Here is a 13,774-nt window from a genome sequence, read left to right on the forward strand (position 1 = left end):
ATTAGTTACAGCATTTAACAAATACTTTATCAGTTTTCAGAAAATGTGTACAGTGGTCATGCTTATATGTCACAGTAAGGTGGCTTACTGCGAATCAGCAGCATGCCATTTTTATTTTATTGTTCTTATCCCGCACCTGTCCTCCTGCTAGACCCCATAGTGATTAAAAAACATCTTAAAACACAATGCAGATATCATAAAATTACACAAATTAAAAACAAAATTTAAAACACAGCAGCATGCAATAAACAAATTAAAAACAAAATTTAAAACACAGCAGCATGCAATATAACTCTCACTGCTTTAAATGTACAGATAGCCATCAAAAAGCCTGGTGAAATAAATATGTTTTAAGGCGATGCCTAAACCCTGGCAGTTTGGGAGACAATCTGAACTCAGTTGAGAGGGAGTTCCATAAGTGGAGAGCTGCCAGTGAGAAGACCTGCCCTTTCCTGTCCCACTGCACCATAGGCCTTGCCTACTGGCAGCACCACGAGCAGGCTTCCTCTGCAGATCTTAAAGTTCAAACTGGAAGGTATTTGGGGCGGTGCTGTTTTAAGTATTTGGGTTACAAGTTGTATAGGGCTTCACACACTAGTACTAATACCTTGAATTGGGTCTGGTGGCTGCCAATGCAGAGTTCTAAGAATCAGCATGATCCCTTCTCACTAGTAACCTGGCAATGGCATTCTGCACTAACTGCAGCCTTTGGTTTATTTCTGCACTAGCCGCTAGTGTGGGTTGTTTCTCTTCAAATAAACTACAATGGTAAACCGAGGCTTGTTCTTGACTAACTAGTTGTGAATTGTTTGGGGAAAACATGACCTGGCTCCTAACCAGATAAGCAAACTCGGGTCTTGGAAACTGAGTTTTTCTGCATAAAGCTTTATTCCAGAAATCAGAACAGGGATCTAGCATCTCATGCTAGGCCTAAACCAGGATTCAAACAGGAACAGGCATACCAGACTGCTAGAAGCAACAGCAGATGAGTTGTTGCAACAGCAAATACTTCTTATATGCAGATATAGGGTGGGCACTATTTTCAGCACAATTTGCAAGGCAGAGGCTATGACGGGGTGGTGGTGGACAAAATTTGGCTTCTTGTAACCGTCTCTATCCTCTGTGACCTTGGAGACATGCCAGTTTCTGACTGCTGAGTTGCTTTCATTTTCCTCCGCCAGAGAAGTTCCAGTATTTTTGCTAGCACTTACCTCTTTTGCCGTTATGCTTAGCCTTGGTGCCTGAAGAGAGACCTCACTAGCCAGCCAAGACAAGGAAAGGCTGTCTGAGCCTTCCTCAGTAACTTCAGCAGCCAGCTTCGATGCTTCTGGAGACACATTCTCTGTAACCCCCACATTTCCTTCATCAGTGCTGGCAATGTCCTTCCCAATGTTGGTAACCTCTTGTCCATTCTCCCAACCTTGCCAGAGATTCTCCTTGGGTCCCATGACAAAACATACCATGAGTGCTAGTCTGCATGTCATAAGCCAAACTTCATGGTTTGTTGCTCCTCGCTCAAGGAATGTGGAGGGAAATGGGAGCGATTCAACAGTGTGCATTAGCACACTGCTCAATCTTGGTCAGACATGGTTTATTTTATGGCTTACCCCATGATGTGCAATTTGGACCAATACATTGTAACATCACTTCTGACCATTTACAAAGGAAATCTTAAACTACTTTCATAGTTCTAACTTAAGCAAAAATTCAAGTAACTTGGCAAGCTACTAAATCAAGGCTCTGTATATAAGACAAAAAAAATCTGAAGTTTTTGGTCACTGTTCATGCATTGCAACCTGAGACATGCAGGTTGGGCTGATTTATAAATTACAGATGACTCTGTAAGTGCAATTCTGCCAAGGTTTAGGCACAATAATTTCAAAGGAAAAGCCTTAAGGATATGCTGAATTCTTCAACTGAAATTGGTGCTTAACTTTATTTTGTGATTAATTTTAGTTAGATTGGATGCTGTTTGTGTTTCTTTAATAGGGGACATTTGACCCTTATGTTTCATATGCATTTCTTTTCTTTAATTATCAGGCTGTTGTTAATCAAGTGGAGGCAACTGTTCATAGTCGATTTAACAAAACATTTCCAGGCGGACTTGCTTTATGTGGTGTTTTATCACAAGCTTATCGCCGTGCAGTCCTGAATTGTAAGGTATGTTATATGTTGTTTATGTTTTAAAAAATATTTATTCAAATTATAAATTATTCAAAGCAATAGATGATATCCAACTAAGTCATGCTGAGAGTAGACCCACTGAAATTAGGGTACTTAAATAATTTAAGTCTGTTAATTCTGAGCTGGAAAAAAACCAGTTCTTTACTCTTGTCAGTACTCCTAATTAAAATAGAGATAAATGTTAAATATTCTTATTTTTATTTATTTATTAAATTTATATCCTTCCCTTCCTCCCAGTGGGAGCCAAGGGTGACAAACAAAAACACTAAAAACACTCTATAACATCATAAAAACAGACTTTAAAATATGTCAAAACTAAACATTTTAAAATCATATTAAAACAAAACATCCTTAAAAATATCTTTTTAAAAAAGCTTTAAAAACATCTTAAAAAGCAGTTCCAACACAGACGCAGACTGGGATAAGGTCTCTATTCAAAAGGCTTGTTGATAGAGAAAGGTCTTCAGTAGGTACTGAAAAGATAACAGAGATAGTGCCTGTCTAATATTTAAGGGGAGGGAATTTCAAAGGGTAGGTGCCACTACAGTAAAGTTCCGCTTCCTATGTTGTGTGGAATGGATCTCCAGATAAGATGGTATCTGCAGGAAGCCCTCACCTGCAGAGCATAGTGATTGACTGGGTATATAAGGGGCAAGACAATCTTTCAGGTATCCTGGTCCCAAGCTGTATAGGGCTTTGTACACCAAAACCAGAAACTTGAACTTAGCATGGTAGCTAATGGGCAGCCAGTGCAATTCTTTCAGCAGCGGGGTGACATGTTGGCGATACCCTGCCCTAGTGAGCAGTCATGCCATCACATTTTGCACCAGCTGCATCTTCCGAACCAACTTCAAGGACAGCCCCACACAGAGCACTTTAGGAGTAATCCAGCATGGACAACAGTGGTCAGGCTATCCCAGTCCAGAAATGTTCGCAGCTGAAGCTGGTAAAAGGCACTCCTAGACAGCTGGTATAGCACAGTTGGGAGGAGAGCCTGGCTGAGAGTCCAGAGACCGTGAGTTCAAATCTCTGTTCGTGTCTCCTGGGTGTAAAGGGCCAGCTAAAGATCACCCCCACAATGAGTGGCTCAGGGGTTACATGCCCTGCCACCTGTGCAGCCATGGGCAAGCTGCATAGTCCCAAGCAGCCCAGTGGCCCCCCAGCTGGCAGTTGTGGACAAGGAAGGGTCTGGCTTGTGTAGCTGTGGCAAGCTGAGCAGGCCGTAGCCAGCTGGGGAGGACTAGCCTCAGAAGGGAGGCAATGGTAAACTTCCTCTGAATACCGCTTACCATAAAAACCCTATTCATAGGGTAGCCGTAAGTCGGGATTGACTTGAAGACAGTCCATTTCATTTCAAAGCACTTTCAAAGATGGCTCTAGGAGCACCCCCAGAGTATGGATCTGTTCTTTCAGAGGGAGTATGACCCCATCCAAAGCAGGCAACTGACCAATTATCTGAACTCGGGAACCACCAACCCACAGTGCCTCCATCTTGCTAGGATTCAGTTTGTTGGCCCTCATCCAGCCCACCACCTAGTCCAGGCAGCAGTCCAGGGCTTACATGGCCTCTCCTGGTTCAGGTGTTACAGAGAAATAGAGCTGGGTATCATCAGCATACTGCTGACACCTCACCCCAAATCTCCTGATGACTGCTCCCAAGGGCTTCATATAGATGTTAAACAGCATGGGGGAGAAGATGATACCCTGCGGCACCCCACAGCACAACTGCCAGGCGGGTGAAAGACAATTACCCAATGCTATTCTCTGAAAATGACCCTGGAGATAGGATCGGAACCACTGTCGGCCCAGAATAACACCATGATCGATGGTATCAAAAGCTGTTGAGAGATCAAGCAACAGTAACAGGGTCGCACTCCCCCTGCCCTTCTCCTGATAGAGGTCATCCCATCAGGGCGACCAAGGCTGATTCACTCCCATAACAACGCCTGAACCCAGACTGGAATGGATCAGGATAATATGTTTCATCCAAGAGTACTTGCAATTGCTGTGCCACAACCCTCTCAATCACCTTCCCTAAAAAGGGGGTACTTGCGACCAGTCAGTAATTGTCGCAGACCAATGGGACCAGAGTGGGCTTTTTCAGGAGCAGTCAGATCATCTCCTCTTTCAGGGCGGCTGGAACCACTCCCTCCTGTAATGATGCATTGACCACACCCTGGATCCACTCAGTCAGACCACCTTGGCAAGCTTTAATAAGCCAAGAAGGGCAAGGGTTGAGAGGACATGTTGCTGGCCACATCATCGCAAGCACCTTGTCTATGTCATCAGGCCACATCAGCTGAAACCGTTTCCAAGAAGTTGCAGCAGACGTTGCACTGGACACCTCGTTGGGGACTACAGTAGATGTGGATGGGGCATCAAGACTGCTATGGAGGCAAGCATCTTTACCCTTAAAGTACCTTGCAAACAATTCACAGTGGGCCTCCGAAAGGTCTAAACCTCCATTTCCTGGAGTCAATAGACCCCTGACAATATGGAAAAGCTCCACTGGATGGCTACTTGAGGATGCAATGGAGGCAGAGAAATGGGCCTCCTTCGCTGCCCTCACCACCACACAGTAGGCATGGTTATGATGTTTTACTCGTGCCCGATCAGCCTCACAGCACGTCTTTCACCACTTGCACTCTAGCCTAGCCGTCGTCCAGCCTGGTGTACCAAGGTGCAAACCGGGCTCCACAATACCACAATACACGCTCGGGGGCAACCATGTCAGGAGCCCGACTCGCCTCGCTGTTCAATAGCGTGACAAGGGCTTCAACAGGGTCACCTGCTCTATCTACTGGAAACTCCCCCAGGGCATTCTGGAATCCAGTGGATTCCATTATTCTCCAGGGCCGGATCATCTTAATCTGTCCACCACCCCTGCAGGGAAGGATTGGAGCTACAAATCTAAACTTCACCTGGAAGTGGTCTGACCATGACAATGGGGTAACATCCACCCCCCCCATCTCCAGACCACCCTTTCCTCCATCTGGAGCAAAAACCAAGTTGAGGGTGTGCCCTGCCCTATGTGTTGGGCCGGTAACAACTTGAGACAGCCCCATGGTCGTCATGGAGGCCATGAAGTCCCGAGCTGGAACGCTAGAGGCAGCCTCAGTGTGCACATTGAAATCACCCAGCACTATCATTCTGGGCTTCTCCAATACCCCAGCCGATATGGCCTCCGCCAGCTCAGTCAGAGAAGCTGCCAGGCAGCAGCGTGGACGGTACACCAACAGCAACCCTATTTCCTGTCTCCTTGGCCCGACACCAGGTGCAGGCCCTCACAGCCAGCTCCAAGATGGAGTGGTTTCCTGATGAGAGAGATGGAAGCTCTGTAGACCACAGCAACCCCTTCCCCCCATCCCTGCAGCATTTGCTGGTGTTGCATCGAGTATCTAGGTGGGCAAAGCTGGGTCAGATCAACTCCTCTCATCTCACCCACCCAGGTCTTGGTAATGCACACCAGACCAGCACCTTCATCTGTGATTAAATCATGGATGAGTATGGTCTTATTGTGTACCGATCTGGTGTTAAACAACACACACAGGCCAGTGGGCACAGCAGATGCGCAACAAAGAACCCATCCATCAGAGGAATGGGAGGGAGGAACAAGGCATAGATAGCGTTGCCCTCATCTTCTGTGGCAATTCACCATCCCCCCATGGCTATCAGTGAAATTGGGGTGGCATCACCCATGTCCCTCCTTACTAAGACTCCCCATAAACACCTGGTATGGACCCAACAAGAACCCACCAACAAAACCTATCTGAGCCAATTATCCCAGTAGGCTTCTGTAAGAATTGGGAACAGTCAGACCCACTTAATATTTATAACACAGGGCACGTCATCTCCCCCTTTGTCTCACACTTAGGGAGGGCCAGCCTTCTGCCAGTTACAGACTCTCACTCTGAAGGCATATAGAAAATACAAGTTGTAGCATATGAAGTAGGACATAAAATGGTCTCGAAAAAGAGTTTATTTGAGCGTCTCTGGATTTGGGGTCATTTTTCTCATACAGTTGTGTTCTGATGGGTTGGGAAAAAAACTTTCCCTGAGTGGAAGAGGGTTTCTGCTAGTGGAAGGGTATCTTTGGATCCAGGCCATTGAGTGTTTATGTACCTAACCTGTTCATTCCAGTAACAAAGAGTTGTCACAAATATGCTTTCTAAAAGGCCATCAATACTTCTTTTCAGATACTAGTGACAGTGCCTCACTGTTTGGAAGTCTTACTTCTGTCACCTGATCACGAAGAATGGGTCAAAAGGATAAGATATGTTATACTTGATGAGGGATATGTTATCCATCACTTATTTTTATAACAAAGTATTTATTCCTTTCTGCTATTCTTAAAGAAGAAATATTCAATCTGCTATTTGTACACAGATGTACACAGGACATTTTTGTACTTAATGTTCAGAATTTGCTTACAATCTTTGTTCATGATATTGGCTGCTCTTAGTATATTGCCCTGATCAAGTGTTTGTAAATCTCTACAGATGCATCTGCCATACCAAGTGCGTATCTCTCTCTCTCTCTCTCTCTCTCTCTCTCTCTCTCCTCTCCCCCCCCCCGGTATTAGGGATCCATTATCTACTTTCAGAGCCAAAGGGAATGCTCCTGGGAATTTTTTTGACAGAGATCTCATACCTTAAGGGACCATAGATAAAGAAACCTTCCACTGAGGAGGGATCATAGCTCAGAGGGACAAGATATGCTTTGTATGAAGAAGGTCCCAGGTTCAGTCCTCTGATATCTCTGATTAAAGGAGCAGATAACAAACGATGGGAAGGATTTGTTCCTTAAACCCTGAAGATTCATCAGAACCCTGATAGAGTTCTGATAGACAACACTCGGCTAGATGGACAATTAGTCTGATCTTATACGTGTTAATCTGACCTTGTTAGATCTTGACAACTACTGGATTCAGCTAATCCCAGGACAGCCATGATGAACTAAGATGCATAACCATCTAGCTCTTTACGGAGATGCGGAAGCTACTTAAGTATCCGTGTGGCTTTTCCTGAGATTAGAAAACTAAGTGCAGTACCAAGTTTTTATTAGGCATGGCAAGGCCTATGTCTGTAAATTATGCATAATCTCTGGGGGGTTTACATTGGTTATGCCATTGACTACTGCTCAGATGCTTCCTCAAAACAAAATTGCTGTATTTCAAGAATGTGAGATTTTGAAACAGGTGGTTGTTAAGGGTTCATCCATTTACCTTAAGTGCTTTAAGTTGGGTTGCCTTTGAAAATGGTTCAGAAGGTTCAGTTAGTGCAGAATGTAACTTGACTGTTGATGGGTTCAAGGTGAACAGATCATGTAACACCAATTCTGTTCCAATTACCAGAGCTTGGAAAAGTTACTTTTTTGAATTACAACTCCCATCAGCCCCAGAGAGCATGGACACTGGATTGGGCTGATGGGAGTTGAAGTTCAAAAAAGTAATTTTTCCAAGCTCTGCCAATTACACTGGCTGCCTGTGCACTTCCGAGCCTAACTCGAAAGTGCTGGGTTTGACCTTTAAAGCATTTTATGGCTCTGGAATGCTTCTCCTGATATGAACCTACATGGACCCTAAGTCTTCTTCTGAGGCCCTTCTCCAGGTCCACCTTCTGAGGGAGACTTGGAGAGGGGTGACAAGGGAGAGAGCCTTTTCAGTTGTGACTCTCCAGTAACGTCTGCCTAGCACCTTCCTTGACATCTTTTCGGTGCCGGACAAAGACTTGTCTTTTTCCCTAGGTATTTGATAAACTGAGATGATGTAGTTTGTATTAGTGATGATGATTGTATTAGCCAAAGCTTTCAGTGGCTGTATGGTGGTGGTTATTGTTGTTTTATTGTTTTTATGGTATGGCATGTTTACTTTGTTTTAATAATGTTGTAAGTTGCTTGGAGACCTTCAGGTAGCAAGTGACTAATAAATCTAAACAGCGACAACAACTACAACAGTAAAGGTTTTGCACACCTTGTGTGTCTAAAGTAAACTTTGAGCCCTCAACTGCTAGCTATATCCAACTGAGCTTGCAGATGAGTTTAAACCAGCATGGTATTCCTCAGCCTGATATTGCCTCTTCCGGATGTAATACCCGTGGAGATCAAAGATTTTGCTTGAATAACCTAGGTTTCCCTTGAGACATTTTTTTTAATTATTTCAGAATGATCTTGTAATAGCTGTAGATACAAGGCCTTTTAAAGCCTTTAATCCTGCCTTCTCCTGGCAAGTTATGAAGCAATACTGTGGGAAGGAGCAGCAAATGCCAATCTTATTTATGTGGTCAATTGACATGGTTGCTGCCTAATTATTCTCTGTCACCTGCATCAACCAACTTGCTTATTGTGACTATGTGATGGTGGTGGTAGGCGAAACATGCTAGAAAAATCTTCAAATATCAGTCATTTGTCTTAAAGATTAGTATTATAAAACAGTATAGCCAAATTCCACTTATAAGCTATTGTTCATTGTCATTTTTGAGTATCAGAATCTGACCCTGGTTTAGAACTCAAAAAACTGGGAAGGTACTGTTCAGCCACAATGTTCTAAATGGAATAAAAAACTGTTCGCATTATTATTTTATTGCACGCATTACACATCTATATCTAATGCTGAACATTCATTTTCAATCACAGGTCTGTTATCATGGAGGACATGTTAGATCAGAAGTTTGGGAACACCTACTACTTATGATTCAGTGTCCCTTTTTGGTTCTTTCTGCAACTATTAACAACCCAGAACATCTTGCTGAGTAAGATGGGGCAATATGCTATTGGGTCTTAGCTATGCCATAAATTATGCTTCCCCAAAAAGCATACTTGTAGGTTCCTTTTCCTGGCTTTCCCCAAGTTTTCTTCATTAGAGCAGCCTAATTTAGAAATAAAAATAATTTTTGCTGTTGCTATTGCTAAACAACTGGTAGTCAGAAATCCTTCGTGATCTGCTACAAATCATGCACAGGTCTACCAGAAAATCCTGCTCTGCCTTCTGCCTGCCCCTGTTTTAAAGTGTGTTTTCAATGACTATTTATTATGTTTTTAGCAGATACAGACAAATGCTAAAAAAATTAAGTATGGATCAGGTCTTTTTTGTAAAGCAGAATGGTCCCTGGTTTTTGAAAATGTAATAAATGGTCATAAACATCTTTATTTTAAATAATTTGTGGGATTATAAGGTTGCATTTGTTGTTCTGAAGAACAGTGTCAGCACCAGAAAAAATATTTCAGGGGGGGGGGCACAGAAGGGCAAAGTATATTTCCGGGTGGGTGAGCTGTATTCCACATGTTAAGATCTCTCAAAGTAAAATAACAGTGTATTTCACTCTAAAGCTGCCCTCCTAAACTCTTTTTTTCTAAAATAAGTCATATATTGATTGATTTAGGTAATTTTTTTTAAAAAATTATATAATATAAATTTTATATTTTATCTATTTAAACAAATATTTATATACCACTAAAAAAAGCAAAGCAGTTTACAACTGTCATATATAAACATACACACACAGTAAAGCCATGCAAAAAAAATTAAAATCAGAAAGCATTAAAAGACTATTGCAGCAAGATATCCCCTCAGTTATCTGCATAAGCCTGGTGGCATATATGGATATATATATGTACACACTCCGTGGCGCAGAGTGGTAAGCGGCGGTAACGCAGCCGAAGCTCTGCTCACGGCCAGAGTTTGATTCCAACGGAAGGAGGAAGTCGAATCCCCGGTAAAAGGGGTCGAGGTCCACTCAGCCTTCCATCCATCCGTGGTTGGTAAAATGAGTACCCGGCATATGCTGGGGGGTAAAGAAAGGCTGGGGATGGAACTGGCAATCCCACCCCATATATACGGTCTGCCTAGTAAACGTCGCAAGACATCACCCTAAGAGTTGGAAACGACTTGCACCATAAGTGCGGGGACACCTTTACCTTTTTTATATCTGTATTTATAGAATGTAGTAACCAAATTCAAATTACAGTAAGGAAAAAGACCAATCGTGCTTTTCTGTTGTTTGTCTCCTTCAGCATATTCAAAAATAGACTGCCTCTGAACCACTATTAGGAAAGGTACCTTAACATGCTGAAGGTGGGGCAACTAACAACAGAAAAAGGCTTTCTTTGGCCTCAAAAGCTTTGTCTTACCACCTTTTAAAAGGCGTCTAAATTAGTAGCCAATACTACAGGATGTGCAGTGTGAAAAATCTCTCTTAATCTATTGCTGGCCTTTAATTTCGCCTGTATGTCTTCCCAACTCCCTGCTGCAGACAAGACTACACAATGGCTGCTTTCACACTGCACTTTATTCCGTTATTCTGACAATTTCTTACCTGGTACTTTGTGTATCATATTTGATCTTTCACACAACATACAAACTACCTCCGGAATTCTAGTGGAATGTAGTGCAAGTTTAGTGCAAATTTCCATGATCAATGATACCAAAAATAATCCGTTAATAAGGCTGGGAACCCAGAGTTTTCACTAGCTGCAGCTGCTCACATGACAGGCATCCCAGCATGCAGTGCATTCCTGCTCTTTAGTTGCATGGGGGGTTTGCCTGATGAAAATTGTACTGATATTCCAGCATTGGTGCAGATAGCAGCATTTTCCACACGCACCCATTCCAGTACAACTAAAATAATTTAAAAAGTCACATCCTAAAGGGAGAGGGCTTGCACGGCAATGGGACGAGAGCTTAGACCCTCTACACAGTGGGGAACAGTGCTTATGTATATAATGGGTGACGGACGAAAACAAGCCATGTGAAAGACAGTTGCGCATAATGCTGTTATATTGGCTGAAAGGCTGCTGTTCCTTAACACAAAAGGGTACTGCAGTGTGAAAGGGATTTTAGAAATCGGGACAGAAGCGCTACCTTTTTAATCTGTTAAACTAATGCAATCAGCCCCATGTGTGAAAGCAACCAAAGACTAGCCCCTAGTCTCCAGCAAGGTGAGAAAGGGGGGGAGGCCTACCCACTCCTGGAGGCATCACTAGCTATTTGTTTCTATTGCAATTCTTTAGACATGTAAATTGATACTTAACAGACTTGCCCAGGCCCATTCATTTCACAAACAGGATTGACCTCTTTAGCAGACAGACCAATCTTACAAACATTATCAAGAGAAGGAAGGTGCCTTGTATAGGATAGCATTTCAGGAGCTTCAAGGATTCTCACCCCCACCCCAAGCAATGAAAGTTTTTAAAAAAATTCTCCCCCCTCCCAGTAGTGCTCCCACTCTGCTCACATTTTAACAGAAGCAAACACACAGATCCCTACCTCCTAAGGCTGTTGAAAAATAAAGCAGTGATAAAAATGGTAAGCTACTGAGCTCCTTGCTTGCTTGCTGTGCCCTCATCCTAAGGGCTGGAAGCACACTAGTCACCAGACCAAAGTGTTTCCATTAGCCATTCCTGGAGGGGGAACAGGTTAATTTGCCAATGACTTGCAAAATATCTGTAAAGTTGAATTTTTTAAAAAATGTGCTCAAGTTGCTCCCACCAGGTTTTGCAGTAAAAGGGGGTGGGGTTTGACTAGCATTGTGTGCCTCTGTTTTCAGAAGAGAGAGGTAGAAATGCACTGGAACCGGCAGAACAATGAGTGAGTTTCCACTCTAAGTGTACACACTCCTTGGTTTCTCCCCTCTGCGCTTGCCTTCTCCCAGAACCACAACAGACATCCTTAGGAGCCAATCAGCATGAAAGGGGAGGTGTATGATCTTCTCTAAGTGGCTGACTCACCGATCAGCTCCAATCAGCAAGAAAGGACATGTAATAGCAAGCCAAGACAGAAGACTGTTCTCAGTGGCTATTGGCTAATATGCCCCTTTTTCATGTTGATTGGCTGGAGATAAGGACCCAGCAATGGGGGGCAAGTGGGGAGGGCAAGCTCCTTGCTTGGGGGGCTGCTTGCTCCCCCATGACTCTGCCCCTGCTGAAGAGTATTAAGGTCTAAAATGCCGGGAGGTTTTTTTTGTGTGCAGGCAGCCTATGTTGACTGGGTATGTAATAGTTCTTTCCTCTTTTCAAACAAAGGTGGCTACAGAAAGTAAAGAGATACTGGAAGGAATGTGCCAAAACTGCAGTAGTGTCGAACTCTGGCTCTTATGCAACGGCTTCTCAGACAAACAACAGGGAAGGTGCCAAAGAATTATACAGAGTGAAATTAGGTATGTGTCATAATAATTATTATATTTAACATCTATGTAACATCTTTTTAGCATTCAAAGTGCTTTCAGTACTGTATCAACCTTGTCAGATAGACCAGTATTACCATCTCCACATTGCAGATCTGAGGCTGAGAGAGTACTCGCCAAATCATTTCAAGGTTAATGGACTGCCTTTCAAGTCGATCCTGACTTATGGCAACCTTATGAATAGGGTTTTCATGGTAAGCGGCATTCAGAGGTGCCTTACCATTGCCTTCCTCTGAGGCTGAGAGGCAGTGACTGGCCCAAGGTCACCCAGTGAGCTTCATGGCTTTGTGGGGATTTGAACCCTGGTCTCCCAGGCAGTGAGTCCAAGCTCACACTCTTAGCACAAAATATCAGATCTCACACACAGCATGCTCATAAAAATAACTTAAAATAACATTTTTTCCCTATGCTTCATTTGTGTGTGTCGACAGCGACCTCCAATAGCATCTGTCATGAACCTGTTCAGATCTTGTAAGGTCTGTGGCTTCCTTTATGGAATCATTCCATCTCTTGCTTGATCTTCCTCTTTTTCTACTCCCTTCTGTTTTTCCCAGCATTATGGTCTTTTCTAGTGAATCCTGTCTTCTCATGATGTGTCCAAACTATGATAACCTCAGTTTCATCATTTTAGCTTCTAGTGATAGTTCTGGTTTAGTTTCATTTACTGAAGCAAAAGTATGTTAGTTGGCTGCTGTGCAGCCCTGTACATGTCTTCTCAGAAGTAAGCCCCAATGAGTGAAATGGGGACTTGCACCTAAGAAAGTGGGTACAGGATGGAAGTTCCAGCATATTACCCCTGTTTATTTATTTATTTATTGCCTTCCATGCACCCATGTCAAGACGATGTACAATAAAAATAGCTTTAAAAAGTTAAAAACGCAAAAAACAGATATTACAAAAAACACAAAACACCCATGGCAAAGGCCCATTCATCCATCTGGGAAGACCCATCGGAACAAACATGTCTTCAGTTGTTTCCAGGAAGCACATAGCAGATGCCTATTGCATCTCAACAGGAATGCTATTCCAAAGAACAGAGGCAGTCACAGAGAAAGTCCTGCTCCAGGTTAATATGGAGTGGGCTTCTGATGTCTTTGGAACTTGCAAGAAAAACTCTCCTGCATGCTGCAGTGAACTACTGGGTGTATAAGGGATAAGGCAGTCTCTCAAGTAACCTGGTCGTGAGCTATATCGTGCCTTATATGTTACTACCAACATCTTGAACTTGGTCCAGTAGCAGACTGGCAGCCAGCACAAATCCTGCAAGCAAGGTGTTATATGCTGACAGTAGTTTGCCCCCACAAGTAACCTAGCTGCTGTGTTCTACACCATCTGCAGTCTCTGGACCAACTTCAAGGGTAGCCCCACATACAGCACATTATAGTAATCCAACCTTGAGGTTACCAATGCAT

General features: G+C 43.3%; 1 protein-coding gene across 1 annotated transcript in view; it reads left to right on the plus strand.

Annotated features, from left to right (window-relative positions):
• LOC133364081 (probable ATP-dependent RNA helicase DDX60) overlaps window positions 1–13,774 on the plus strand; it is a 91,898-nt gene that overhangs the window by 55,080 nt on the left and 23,044 nt on the right. The window contains exons 18-20 of the mRNA XM_061584135.1: window positions 2,041–2,160; window positions 8,818–8,933; window positions 12,202–12,335. Of these exons, the coding sequence (XP_061440119.1) occupies window positions 2,041–2,160; window positions 8,818–8,933; window positions 12,202–12,335 (370 nt within the window). The remainder of the gene's footprint in view (window positions 1–2,040; window positions 2,161–8,817; window positions 8,934–12,201; window positions 12,336–13,774) is intronic.

Source organism: Rhineura floridana, chromosome 9 (genome assembly GCF_030035675.1).
Source record: "Rhineura floridana isolate rRhiFlo1 chromosome 9, rRhiFlo1.hap2, whole genome shotgun sequence".
Classification (NCBI taxonomy): domain Eukaryota; kingdom Metazoa; phylum Chordata; class Lepidosauria; order Squamata; family Rhineuridae; genus Rhineura; species Rhineura floridana.